This window comes from Palaemon carinicauda, chromosome 7 (assembly GCF_036898095.1).
Source record: "Palaemon carinicauda isolate YSFRI2023 chromosome 7, ASM3689809v2, whole genome shotgun sequence".
Lineage (NCBI taxonomy): Eukaryota > Metazoa > Arthropoda > Malacostraca > Decapoda > Palaemonidae > Palaemon > Palaemon carinicauda.
In genome coordinates this window covers 153,549,269-153,564,034 of record NC_090731.1, presented here as the reverse complement: position 1 = coordinate 153,564,034, position 14,766 = coordinate 153,549,269, and the positions used below count along the sequence as shown (strand labels likewise).

Genomic DNA, 14,766 nt, shown 5'->3' with positions numbered 1-14,766 from the left:
TGGGGTCAGGGATTAAGTCATTCATATGAAGAGAATAAGAAGTTTTGGAAAGAAGTGAAGAGAGTAAGGAAGGCTGGCTCAAGAATGGAAGAGACAGTGAAAGATGGAAATGGAAGGTTGTTAAAAGGAGAGGAGGCAAGGAAAAGATGGGCGGAATATTTTGAAAGTTTACTGAATGTTGAGGATAATAGGGAGGCAGATATAATTGCTGTTGCAGGTGTTGAGGTGCCAGTGATGGGAGATGAGAATGAGAGAGAGATTACAATAGATGAAGTGAGGAGAGCACTAGATGAAACGAGAGTAGGAAAAGCATCTGGTATGGATGGTGTGACAGTTGAGATGTTGAAGGAGGAGGGTGTGACTGTACTTGAATGGTTGGTGAAATTATTGAATATGTGTTTTGTGTTGTCAATGGTACCAGTAGATTGGGTTTGTGCATGTATTGTACCACTATATAAGGGTAAGGGAGATGTGCATGAGTGTTGTAATTCAAGAGGTATTAGTTTGTTAAGCATAGTTGGAAAAGTGTATGGTAGAGTATTGATTAATAGGATCAAGGATAAAACAGAGAATGTAATCTTGGAAATACAGGGTGGTTTTAGAAGAGGTAGGGGTTGTATGAATCAGATTTTTACAGTTAGGCAGATATGCAAGAAATATTTAGCAAAAGGTAAGGAGGTGTATGTTGCGTTTATGAATCTGGAAAAAGCGTATGATAGAGTTGATAGGGAAGCAATGTGGAATGTGATGAGGTTATATGGAGTTGGTGGAAGGTTGTTGCAAGCAGTGAAAAGTTTCTACAAAGGTAGTAAAGCATGTGTTAGGTTAGGAAATGAAGTGAGTGATTGGTTTCCGGTGAGAGTGGGGCTGAGACAGGGATGTGTGATGTCGCCGTGGTTGTTTAACTTGTATGTTGATGAAGTGGTGAGAGAGGTGAATGCTCGAGTGCTTGGACGAGGATTAAATCTGGTAGACGAGAATGACCATGAATGGGAGGTAAATCAGTTGTTGTTTGAGGATGATACTGTACTGGTTGCAGACACAGAAGAGAAGCTTGGACGATTAGTGACAGAATTTGGAAGAGTGTGTAAGAGAAGGAAGTTGAGAGTTGATGTGGGTAAGAGTAAGGTTATGAGATGTACGAGAAGGGAAGGTGGTGCAAGGTCATGTTGAATGGAGAGTTACTTGAGGAGGTGGATCAGTTTAAGTACTTGGGGTCTGTTGTTGCAGCAAATGGTGGAGTGGAAGCAGATGTATGTCAGAGAGTGAATGAAGGTTGCAAAGTGTTGGGGGCAGTTAAGGGAGTAGTAAAAAATAGAGGGTTGGGCATGAATGTAAAGAGAGTTCTATGATGAGAAAGTGATTATACCAACTGTGATGTATGGATCGGAGTTGTGGGGAATGAAAGTGATGGAGAGACAGAAATTGAATGTGTTTGAGATGAAGTGTCTAAGGAGTATGGCTGGTGTATCTCGAGTAGATAGGGTTAGGAACGAAGTGGTGAGAGTGAGAACGGGTGTAAGAAATGAGTTAGGGGCTAGAGTGGATATGAATGTGTTGAGGTGGTTTGGCCATGTTGAGAGAATGGAAAATGGATGTCTGCTAAAGAAGGTGATGAATGCAAGAGTTGATGGGAGAAGTACTAGAGGAAGGCCAAGGTTTGGGTGGATGGATGGAGTGAAGGAAGCTCTGGGTGATAGGAGGATAGATGTGAGCGAGGCAAGAGAGCGTACTAGAAATAGGAATGAATGGCGAGCGATTGTGACGCAGTTCCGGTAGGCCCTGCTGCTGCCTCCGATGCCTTAGATGACCACAGAGGTAGCAGCAGTAGGGGATTCAGCATTATGAAGCTTCATCTGTGGTGGATAATGTGGGAGGGTGGGCTGTGACACCCTAGCAGTACCAGCTGAACTCGGTTGAGTCCCTTGTTAGGCTGGGAGGAACGTAGAGAGTAGAGGTCCCCTTTTTGTTTTTGTTTCTTTTTTGATGTCGGCTACCCCCCAAAATTGGGGGAAGTGCCTTGGTATATGTATGTATGTAAAATTGTCTTGGCTGGTTTTCAGCGTTGCCGAAGGTAATACCCTAATAAATAGCTTCAGGTTTGTATGTTAGGAAAAATACAAATTATTTCCAAATTTGTTATACTGTATTTCAAAGATACAGTATTACTATTATTATTACTACTACTACTACTACTACTACTACTACTACTACTACTACTACTATACTTGCTAAGTTACAACCCTAGATGGAAAAGCAGGATGCTATAAGCCCAAGGGCTCCAACAGTGAAAATACCCCAGTGAGGAAAGGAAATAAGGAAACAGAATACTGTACAGTACATGCAACCCTGTGTATTTGATCTCAAACACAACTCTCAGGATATGTATTATAAGTACAATTAACCTGTGGTATGAGTGAAAAAAGTTATCATACTCAGCATGGTATAGGTTGTAAGTATACAGGATACCAACTAAATACTACAAGAACTGCTCAAGTTATAAAACTTATAGTACAATAATATGAACTAGCATCAAGTATACAAGTAAATCTGAGTACAAAGTACTGTACTGTACAGTGTAGGCATCCTTACTACCTGAAGCTTGAAACTACTCTAAGCTTTAACACCAAAAACTTTCATATAAGGAATAACATTTTAACACCGCTGTAAACATCAGTAATGCTTGTTAGAAAATTTAATAAAATTTGATAAAGTTATGCAACATACAACGTGTGTAACAGGTAACTCAGAATCTCTTGTAATTAAGCACACCAGTTTGGTGTTCGGATGACCTTATCTTGAAGAATCTCGACTCTCTTATTGAGATCATTGGCCTCTGGGCCTATGGTCGCTGCTGCTTTGGCCTACTCAATTTTTTTAATGCAATTGAGTAATAGATTTCTTTTTTGATATATCAAATATGTTACAAAAGTAATCTGGAGCCCCTTGTTGTTATCAGAGTTTTAAGATGATTCCCAATAAAATCTAGACCAATTGAGCCTAGAATTTTGATTAGGTTATATATTCTAGATTTTGTTGACCTAAAGCTTTTCTTCACTGTCATTCCACCTCCATCAGAGTGTGGGAATCAGAAACAGGAACATCAGTGGAGGTTCATGGAAATAAACTGAATTTTAATTATAGTTTTTTTTTTACTCGCATGATGTTCATATACGTGCCCACTCGCCTCCCCACGAATTTGTCATGTCAAAGAATTGGGAATACTTTCGACTTCGAAACTGAATAATGTGATGGGAAATTCTTAGTGTGCTACTTATCATTTACTGATAGAATGTCCTACCTCTTTACTGGGGCCATTTATCTTTTGAAAGAAAAGAAAATAGGCAAATTTTGTTTATAAAGATTTTTAGCAGTGAATGAGCTTCTGGAGAAGAAGCAATATAAGCATTAAGGGAGGTTCATAGAAATAATATGCCTTTGTATTAAAGTTTAGCTATGTCGCTGTTGGTTGGTTTCGGATCACCCCCCTCTCTGGTGTGGGACACGGGCTCTTGCGTTGGCAACTCATATTTAGACTTGAAAGGTACATTTTGCAGATGGTTCCAATGAAAGGAAGTTAGAAAGAGGGATGAAAATCATGCTGGGTCAGCATGAAAGTACATGCTTGGTCATTATGAATAGTAACAAAGACAGAGAGTGATGACGATGAAATGAAAACCAACTTATCAAGCAGTGACTAGATGGGAGGGAGTCTGGAGGTAGAAATACGGGGGGGGGGGTTGGTAGCCATAGTTCATCATGCCTAACCTGTTCCTCTTCGGTCGTAGAGAAACTTTTGTTTTAATTATACCATCCTCACTGGCTGAGTACCAGAGAGGAAATGTATGTTGCCTTTTTAATCTGTTATGTACTCTGCACTGGCTTGTTTAATTAATTTACTGGATCAGATGTTTATGGCCACATATTTTTCCAGTCTTATATGATAACATAAGTTAATTTAATACCTTTTTAAAAGCCATATGAATGTTCACTTTTGAATGTTACATGCTTTATTGTGGCATGTGCAAGAATAGCATTTTCAGAAGTTCAATGGACTAGCTGTTAAGTGAAGCAGTGTGGTTCGTAATTTGTAGAGAGGTATCGCGTTGAGTTTTGCTTTTAATCATCTATTAAACAATTCTATCTTCAACTGAATTTCGAGAGAACCTGGCTTGATAATTAATCTAGTTTTCTTTTTTTTTTTTACTTTCTTTCAGGTTTTGAGTAAGCAAAGAATTACAGAGCTTGTACGTGAAGTTGATCCCAATGAGCAGTTAGAAGAAGAAGTTGAAGACATGCTTCTTTCAATAGCAGATGATTTCATAGAATCTACTGTTAATGCAGCTTGCAGATTAGCACAACACAGAGGGGCTAGAACTTTAGATGTCAAAGATGTCCAAATGTATTTAGGTGAGGATTTCATTTTATAAAGTTTCTTGTATATTTCAGATCATCATTATTATTATTACTTGCTAAGCTACAACCCTAGTTGGAAAAGCAGGATGCTATCAGCCCAGGGGCTCCAACAGGGAAAATAGCCCAGTGAGGAAAGGAAAAAGGGAAAAATTGAATATTTTAAGAAGAGTAGCATCATTAAAATGAATATCTCCAATACAAACTATAAAGACTTTAACAAAACAAGAGGAAGAGAAATTAGATAGAATAGTATGCCCGAGTGTACCCTAACCCAAGATAGTGGAAGACCATGATACAGAGGCTATGGCACTACCCAAGACTAGAGAACAGTGATTTGATTTTGGAGTGTCCTTTTCCTAGAGGAGCTGCTTACCATAGCTAAAGAGTCTCTTCTACCCTTACCTAGAGGAATAGGGCCACTGAACAATTACAGTGCAGTAACCCCTGGGGTGAAGAAGAATTGTTTGGTAATCTCAGTGTTGTCAGGTGTTATGAGGACAGAGGAGAATATGTAAAGAATAGGCCAGAATATTTGGTGTACGTGTAAGCAAAGGGAAAATGAACCGTAACCAGAGAGAAGGATCTAATGTAGTACTATCTGGCCAGTCAAAAGATGCCATAACACTCTAGTGGTAGTATCTCAATGGGTGGCTGGTGCCCTGGCCAACCTACTACCTTGATAGCTTATATTTTTAAATTTGAAGTTCAGTCTACAGAATCAGTAAATATTTGTATTGGCCCTGTATGTTTGGGTATCATATATGAACCAAAGTCATTGAGTTGCCTGCTCAGGCTGGAAGTGTTTGAGCCAACTGAAAAAGCTACTGTATGATTATTGTTAAATCATCCTGGTGAGAAATTATCAAGTACTGTACTGTAATGTCATAAATTGGGTAGAGGGTGCATAGATGAGAATTTACCTTTTTTTTCATATACTTTCAGTGGAATATCATTGATGAATAATTTTTCCCAAATTCTTATCACTTAATGATACATGCATACATGTATATCTCATTTCCTCTCCCTCTATCCTCCCCCACATTTGCTCTCTAACACCAGCCGTTCGATCTCTTATGTGCGTTTTAACGTAAATAGCACACACATTAATATGCTTAACGAATAACATTTCATACAAAATTTCAGGATAAAGTGGTTCCCTTTGGCTATTTGAATATAGCATTGGATGTTGGTCTCTAGTCCGTATTAGTTTTAAATCTGCTTTTACCCAAATTCACCTTTACATTTTCATTACCATACATACATACATATACCAAGGCACTTCCCCAATTTTGGGGGGTAACCGACATCAAACAAATGAAACAGAAAAGGGGACCTCTCCTCTCCACGTTCCTCCCAGCCTGACAAGTGACTCAACCGAGTTTGGCTGGTACTGCTAGGGGTGCCACAGCCCACCCTCTCCCGTTATCCACCATAGATGAAGCTTCATAAAACTTATCCCCTACTGCTACTACCTCCGGGGTCATCCAAGGCACTGGAGGAAGCAGCAGGGCCTACTGGAACTGCGTTACAATCACTCGCCATTCATTCCTATTTCTAGCACGCTCTCTTGCCTCTCACATCTATCCTCCTATCACCCAGAGCTTCCTTCAGTCCATCCATCCACCCAAACCTTGGCCTTCCTCTTGTACTTCTCCCATCAACTCTTGCATTCATCACATTCTTTAGCACATAGCCATTTTCCATTCTCTCAACATGGCCAAACCACCTCAACACATTCATATCCACTCTAGCCCCTAACTCATTTCTTACACCCGTTCTCACCCTCACTACTTCGTTCCTAACCCCATTTACTCGAGAGTCACCAGCCATACTCCTTAGACATTTCATCTCAAACACTTTCAATTTCTGTCTCTCCGTCACTTTCATTCCCCACAACTCCGATCCATACATCACAGTTGGTACAATCACTTTCTCATACAGAACTCTCTTTACATTCATGCCCAACCCTCTCTTTTTTACTACTCCCTTAACTGCCCCCAACACTTTACATCCTTCATTCACTCTCTGACGTACATCTGCTTCCACTCCACCATTTGCTGCAACAACAGACCCCCAAGTATTTAAACTGATCCACCTCCTCAAGTAACTCTCCATTCAACATGACATTCAACCTCGCACCACCTTCCCTTCTCATACATCTCATAACCTTACTCTTACCCTCATTAACTCTTAACTTTCTTCTCTCACACACCCTTCCAAATTCTTTCACTAATCGGCCAAGCTTCTCTTCCGCGTCTGCAACCAGTACAGTATCATCTGCAAACAACAACTGATTTACCTCCCATTCATGGTCATTCTCATCTACCAGTTTCAATCCTCGTCCAAGCACTCGAGCATTCACCCCTCTCACCACTCCATCAACATACAAGTTAAACAACCACGGCGACATCACACATCCATGTCTCAGCCCCACTCTCACCGGAAACCAATCGCTGACTTCATTACCTATCCTAACACACGCTTTACTACCTTTGTAGAAACTTTTCACTGCTTGCAACAACCTTCCACCAACTCCATATAACCTCATCACATTCCACATTGCTTCCCTATCAACTCTATCATACGCTTTTTCCAGATTCATAAACGCAACATACACCACCTTACCTTTTGCTAAATATTTCTCGCATATCTGCCTAACTGTAAATATCTGATTCATACAACCCCTACCTCTTCTAAAACCATTATCATATTATTGCTATTATATTCAGAACTATGCTTTTAGTATTTTGCCATTGTCCCATTTTCTATAAGGTTTTGTCATTCATAGTGATTTGCAAAAAAATCTTTGATAGAATTAGAAAATGTTATCTTAAGATGTGATTAATTAAAGAAATAGTTATTCTTTTCAATATGGATTACATGAAAGTATAAGCATATCAAGGTATATAGGAGCCCTGTTCATGTCTGTCAAAGGTAAAATCATTCTGAATCATTATTATTACTATAATTATTATTATTTTTATTATTATTATTATTATTATTATTATTAATATTAATTTTATCTAAGCTACAACCCTAGTTGGAAAATTAGGATGGTATAACCCTAGGGCTCCAACAGGGAAAAATAGTCCAGCGAGGAAACAAAATAAAGAAAATAGATAAACTACAAGAGATGTATTGAACAATTAAAATAAAATATTTTAAGAACAGTAATAACATTAGAATAGATCTTTCATGTACTGTATAAACTATAAAAGCTTCAGAAAAAAACAAGAGGAAGAGCAATAAGATAGACTAGTGTGCTGTACTGTACCCTCAGACAATATATCAAATGTTTTGGCTAGTCTTACAGTTTCTGATTAACCTGTTTTGCTGGCTTTATTGATATAGTTACGCTGCTATGTGGAATGAGTTTATCAGAGACGAACAGTACTGTACTATGATGGGAGAGGATATGTAACAGCTCCTCACCTATCCTCTTCAGATTCCTAGACTGGGTTAAGTCTGTTTGGGGTGCAGATATCTATGGTTATCAACGGATATGTCCCTGATTATTCACGATATCTTAGGATAGTCGTTGCGGGGGTCAGAACCCCGTGATACCTGACGGTAATTCTCTTGTAATATCACTCACAGAAATAATATACAGTAGGAAGCTGCCGAAAGGAACTTCCATCAGGACGACATGGCTATCTCAACCAAAAATAGATTTTTCTTACGTCAAAATCCGTTTTATTGATATAGCAACTTACTCTGAGAGTTTTATGGGAAATTTATATGGCTCAGGTTTAGCAGTAGAAGCTTATCAGTTGTTAACCAGGAACTGAGAATTTGAATATCATGTATTTTTCTTTCTTTTCAGAACGTAATTGGCATATGTGGATTCCTGGTTTTGGAACAGATGAACTTCGTCCATATAAGAGAGCGCCAACGACTGAGGCACACAAGCAGAGATTAGCGCTAATAAGGAAAGCTATAAAAAAATATTGAATTTATATATTATTGCTGTGTGGTCCTGTAAATATACTGTATAACTGAAGAGAAAAGTGAAGAGGTACCCAAATTGTGTAAGGATAGATTAAGGTAAAGTTAATGCGAATGACTTTTAAGTTTTGTAGCAAGCAAATTGTGTGCTGATGTAGAAAATCTTGTTTGAAGGTTCTATTGGATGCTAATTGTGAAGGTTAAAATTGAATCACACTAGGAAGATTATAATTAAAAAAGAAATAATTATACCTCACAAGTGGTAATTAGAAAAATCACAAAGCCTTGTTTTGATGTGCTTTATGAACTTCATATTGTTTTATGTGTTCTTTTGAATTGTAAGGATTCTCATGAATGTTGCAGTAAATTTCTATAGTCTGTTCTAAGGTGAGGATATATTTTATATTGGTAAAGATTAAAAAAGGAGATGGGAAAATGTAGACACTGCCCTTGAGAAATCATGATAAAGTTGGATGTGCTCAGAAACAGGAATGTTTACAGTATATTTTGTTTTTTGACCAAATGTTGCGTAAGGATAATGATAAAAGGGTACTTTGTGTCTTTTTAATATGAAAAACTTGATAATAATTTTATAGTTAAAATGCATTCAAACATATTCTGTTGATTATATATTATTTCTATAAACCTGCCAAGATGTTCATATTGCTTCCATCTCTGGGAGCTTGGTATGTTAATGTTGCCCTATGGAAGTTGAAAAGTGTCCTGTTTTCTTTCCTTCCAATATACTAACACCTCTTGTAAAGTAATGAGACCAACTAGCGTCTACCAACAATAACATGCTGTGCATGTTGTATTGTCTTCAGTCTCCAAGTCGACTTGGTAGAGTCAAGATGTGTGCTCCAGAGTTCCAAGGATTTTGTTTTTTGTTTGCAATTTTTTTAGTGGTTTAAAGATATCTTCTCCCTTATTTCTTAGTAATTGCTGTACATAGATTGTGCAAGGGAATAGTTTGTGGGTGATTATGATCCTCATTCTCGTTGTTTCTTGCCTGGGACAATTTTGTGGTATAGAGAATTGTTTTAAGGCGTGCAAAGGCCTCCCAGTTCCTCTTTTGAAAGTATGTTTCATGGTTGCTGATCAGATTAAAAGTTCAAAGTGTGAAAAAAGTTTACTTTCAAGTCAAGGGAAATCTGGAGAAGACTATAGTCAATTCTTTTTAGCGAAGTAGTTTTGCACTGACTTGCTGGGGTGCCCTTTTAGCTCGTAAAAGTTTCCTGATTGCTGATTGGTTGGACAAGATAATTCTAACCAATCCAGTAGCAGGAAACTTTTTCCGAGCTAAAAGGGCAACGCTGCGAGCCGGTGCAAATGCGCCTCATTAAAAAAAATTGAGTATAGGCTAGTTGATGATGACAATAATGCTACTCCAGCCTCTTGAGTCTGCTACAGTCCTAATAAGTCTTGTTTTGATATTCATGAGCTTCTAAGGCTTTTAACATCATTAGCTTCTTTTTTTGAATCTTAGAAGGCTAATGTCTCCAATTAAGGGTAATATTTCAGGCCTAACCTGCCCTTCTTTAAATCCCTAGCCTAACTTGAGTGATAGCTATTGGTTCTAGTGCACGATTGTTTAAGGGTTCTGATGGTACACGGCACATCCCATATTTGAATTCCTTGTGTAGAGCCTCAGATTCTTAATTTACTTGATCTCAGACCCTTCTGCTGAGAAACCCTCACATTCCCGCATTTCTAACTGTTGTTTTAGGCAAATGAATTGAGAGGCAGATGACTGAGATCTTTAAGTCCCTTCTCTCCCTGAAGTAAGTGCCTCTGAACAACCTCTTATTCCTGAGATGATAGTCTGGATCATATCGCTCCTTGCGATAAGATAAATGCCCCATAACAACCTCTTCTTACATTATATTATTCCCTTAAATCAAAATATTTTCTTTTTTAATTATTCTCTTAAAGATTCGGCTAAAACTGTTCCTTTGCTGCTTGTATAATTGGCTGTGTGAGCCATTTACTTGGAAGCTTTGCCTTTAGCTCAATCCAGATTTTTCTCTTTCGGGGTAAATCTATGGATTAGTACCATAATTGCTAAGATGAGTTCCTTTAGATAAATGTGCATTATCTCCCATATGAAGTAAACAAACAAAAAAACAGCAGCTTAGTAATGTCTTAGAAAATACTTCAGATGAAGACAAGGAAGAGACAGGATGAGATGAGATACTGTATCTCCTTTTAGTCTTTATGACAGCTTATTTTTGAAAGATATCCAAATAAGTTACAAAAGGTAAGCTATAATGTCGATTGTTATTTTGTGTCGCCAGGATAACTTACGTTCCTCAATTTTCAGGGTTTGTTTTGGGTAAGATCGATAAATTATTATCCAAAATTCAAGGAAAGGCTGGTCATTCAAGTTCTCCTTTAGTGTTGGAGCCTTTATCCTGTAAAGATGGATCAATTACTTGATCAAAATTTAGATTACAATCTGATATCTGCCTTTAAGTCCATCAACAAATAAATTACAAGATGATATAGTAAAGTTTTGAATTTGCATCACTATTACCTTAACTAGATAAATTTTTCAGGTTTCTTTTTTTGACATATTGATATAAAAAGATATAATTGGATGGAAGTATTTTTAACTTCAAACAATGATTAATCGATTTATCGGTTTGCATTAATGTTGCAAGGTGCCTAAATTAGGTTAGTGTACAAGATGGCAATCTGTGTACCAGATAGAAGAAATACTTTATGCTTGGGAAAATTTGGTGTACCAAATATGGATGTACTAAGCATTATCTTTGAGAGTCCTGGTTTACATTTCACAATTATTGGGCTTTTGGACCTATAGTGGCTGCTGGGGATGTTATTGAAAAACATTGTGAATTTAATTTTTTAGTCTGGTAGAATTATGCTTTGAAGTTGTGGTTTAGTAACCTTTTGAATTTGATGTGTATTTTTGTAAAATTAGATGCTTATTTACTTGGTAATTACCATAAGTGATTTTATTATATAAATATTTAATCAGGTGATACAGTAATATTTAAAAATGTCAATCTGCAGTTTAGAGCACCTGAAACCTTGACTACCGGTCATTGTTTAAGTGGATATTGGAAACTATCTCTTTCATTCACCGACTACCCATCACCACTAGGGTATGGAAGTTAACAATATGAATATAAGGGAAGGTTCATAGAAATATGTGGAATTTGAGTAATAAAATTTATTTCTATGCTCGCTTGATATTCACATAATGGCCACCCTCTATCTCACTGACTAGTGGCATCAAGAGGACAGGCGTTATGTCGACTTTGAGACTGAAGAAGACAATATGACATGCACTGCACTGTATTTTCGATAGGTGCTAGTTGGTCTTATTACCTTATTAGAGACGTCAGTATATTGCAAGGAAAGAAAACAAGATATTTTAAACTTTTTTAAAGGTAGTATCGACATATAAACCTCCAGAGACTAAAAGTAATTGAGTATAGAAATAATCTTTATTATTAAAATTTCATCATCTTTATTGTGTGGAATGTAGATCTAAGACAAGATTGGATGGATTCCTGGCTGCTGCATAATTGCAGTGACTTAAAAATCTCAGATGTATAACATATTTGACACTTTTAACTTTTTTTTTTTTAAGTAAAGCTGACTATATGGAATTTAACTCGCTGGTTGCTTTATTTAGTAAAGCCAAAATTTCAATACTGTAATGTTATGAAGAAAAAAGCCACCATGAAGTTTTCAGTATAATTATTTTGCTGTTTGCAGATTTAGGCAGAAGTTAATTTATTTGAAAGTGTAGGTATTAATTGAAGAGATAATAGCTAATGCATAAGTTATTTAGCAAACAAGACTGTTACTTCTAGAGGGAAATATGAAATGAGTTAATGCCTACTATTGGTTCATGCTTACAATTGAATAATTGTAAAGGAATGCATTATATAGAATTTGACATTTATCTAATATTTTGAATTCATGAATTCAAGGCCTTCAGATTGATTCTTCTGTTACTTGCCATTGTTGCCATAGTCATAAGAACAAGATCGCATGGGACATTAACAGCTGAAGTAAATTTTTGAATTCCAGAATATTTCCATTACTATGGTGGACACCTGATAATTCAGATTCCTCTGAAACGAAACTGTTAAATATTACAAATTATGAAAAATTAGGTTAGCTCCCTTCTCGGTTCATATTTTGTATGTTAGCTGTAAGCAATACATATAATTCAGTACAGTATCACTTCCATCCGATTTATAATACTACCTAAAGGTATTTATATTAAAATGCAATGTCAACCCATACATTCTAACAAATCAACCAACTCCACAGGATTTCAAAGAGATCCTTACGTCATTTTTTTTGGTTTGGTTTTACTGTACAGTATTTGCATATATTCAATGTTTATTTGGAAATGGGGCTACCTATGGAAAGCCAAGCTACAGACCCTGTAAGGTCTTTGCAACTTCAACCTCTAATGGCGTGGATTCATCAATTTCAACCTTTGGATCATCAAACACTAAGAAGTTGGCTTCTGCACTTTATCCATCTCCTTCATCTCATTGAGGACTTCCTTCATTTCTCCTGAGTGCTTGTTGGGTACAGTACTTCAAAAAGGCCAAACAGAACCAGGCCAACTGAATCCTTGCAATCTAAACTATCTGTAATTAGTGCTGGACAATCAAAACCTTTTTCTGATTGGATTTTCCAAGAAATTCATAGTACAGTAATAAAATTTTCTAAGGAACTACATTACAAATATCAGATTTTTACTATAATAGGGAAAGTCAAAGTATCAATCATTTCATTTGTATTTTTTCTTTGCTAGGACTATTTTGACTCATAAATTATTTCCCTCATAATTATTCTTTGTTTAATTTCAAACAAATGAATGTTTTGCTAATTATTTTTGTTAGTAGTGGTTATTTTAGCCACACTTTTGTTTCGATAGTTGAAAGTTTTATGAAGACTACTTTAAGTGAAATAAGAAGTGTTTGCCAATGCTTATTGTTGTCTAAAAGACTGTTCCATTATGTTATTTGACTAGAAAATGACCTAAGGAGACTTTAATATAATTGCATTTATGATTTCCTGTTTTCAGTTTTAGCTAAACGTTATTTACAGTAGTTCCATTTTTATCATATCTTGACTTTTAGTATTACACTGTGGAAAGAAATAAAGAATAGAAATATTTTTATAAATGGTATCATTTTTACTAGGATTGTTAAGTTTGAAATTTTAACCCAGCCACATATATATTGCTCTTTTGTGCATTGGATGAGATTTTGGTTCATTGTAATTTATCCTTCGTGCTTTGGGTATGCAAGAAGTTTTAATTTCCTAAAGCCCTGTCCACACGATCGATTATGCCCAACGGGCAACCAGTGATACCAGACCACAACAGTTAGTAAGAATGAGAGTTAATGACGTCAGAAGCGGGAAAACCACAGACAGGGATCTGGCACCATACAGTGTTGCCAGATCCTTGCCTTTAGTTTTCCCACTTCTGATGTCATCAACCCTCATTTTCACTAACTATTGTGGCCTGGTATCACTGGTTGCCCGTCGGACATGCTCGATCGTGTGGACAGGGCTTAAGATGTGTTAAAAGGAATTTATTTATCAATAATCTAAGTTAGAAAAGATAAAAGTGTAGACATGTCATATAAGTAGTTTTTAATACTATATTTTTTTTTTTTTTGTGAGAAGCAGTACAGTACTACATTTTTTTTTTCTTTTTTTTTTCAAATATTTTATCTATTAGCTGCAAGAGTTGGAAATGTTTTGTACTGTACTTTGGAACATGAAAGAAATTAAAGTTCCTAGGATTTTATAAAAGAAGTTCAGGTTCCCAGGATTTTATAAAAGAAGTTAAAGTTCCCAGGATTTTATTAAAAAAGTTCAGCTTCCCAGGATTTTATAAAAAAAGTTCAGGTTTTCAGGATTTTATAAAAGAAGTTCAGCTTCCCAGGATTTTATTAAAGAAGTTCAAGTTCCCAGGATTTTATTCCCTGGTAACAAAGATTCTAAATATGGTGTACAGCCTTCTTAGATGCACAGATTCAAGTAGATTACTGTATGTTAGAATGGAAAATTTTTAGTGTATAAAAAGTCAAGAGATTCAACCATGGACCACTCAAAGCCTAGATCTTATGTTGGAGATAGTCCAGTGGCTAATTGTCCCATATACAGTATATTGTGAAGGTGAAATTAGTTTTTATATGTAACTGTAATTGCAGTGTTGTACTAAGAAACAGAATAGCCGTCAAAGGAAAATCAAATTCTCAACTGTTTAGGACTACAACTGAATTACTTTTGTTTTATTTTGAATGAAAAATGATTGTTGTGACTACATATCTTGCCAATGTTTAATTTATTTCCATTTCAAGTCATGCTATTAATCATGATTAGGTGCAAGATTAATGATCT

The 14,766-nt window shown here is 36.4% G+C and overlaps 1 protein-coding gene across 2 annotated transcripts in view; it reads left to right on the top strand.

Moving 5' to 3' along the window:
- Positions 1–13,530, top strand: part of Taf12 (TATA-box binding protein associated factor 12) — a 109,260-nt gene extending 95,730 nt beyond the window's left edge. For both annotated transcript variants that reach the window (XM_068376986.1, XM_068376985.1), the window contains exons 5-6: positions 4,218–4,410; positions 8,240–13,530. In XM_068376986.1, the coding sequence (XP_068233087.1) occupies positions 4,218–4,410; positions 8,240–8,367 (321 nt within the window). In that variant the 3' untranslated portion in view covers positions 8,368–13,530. The remainder of the gene's footprint in view (positions 1–4,217; positions 4,411–8,239) is intronic.
- Positions 13,531–14,766: the final 1,236 nt, after the last annotated feature.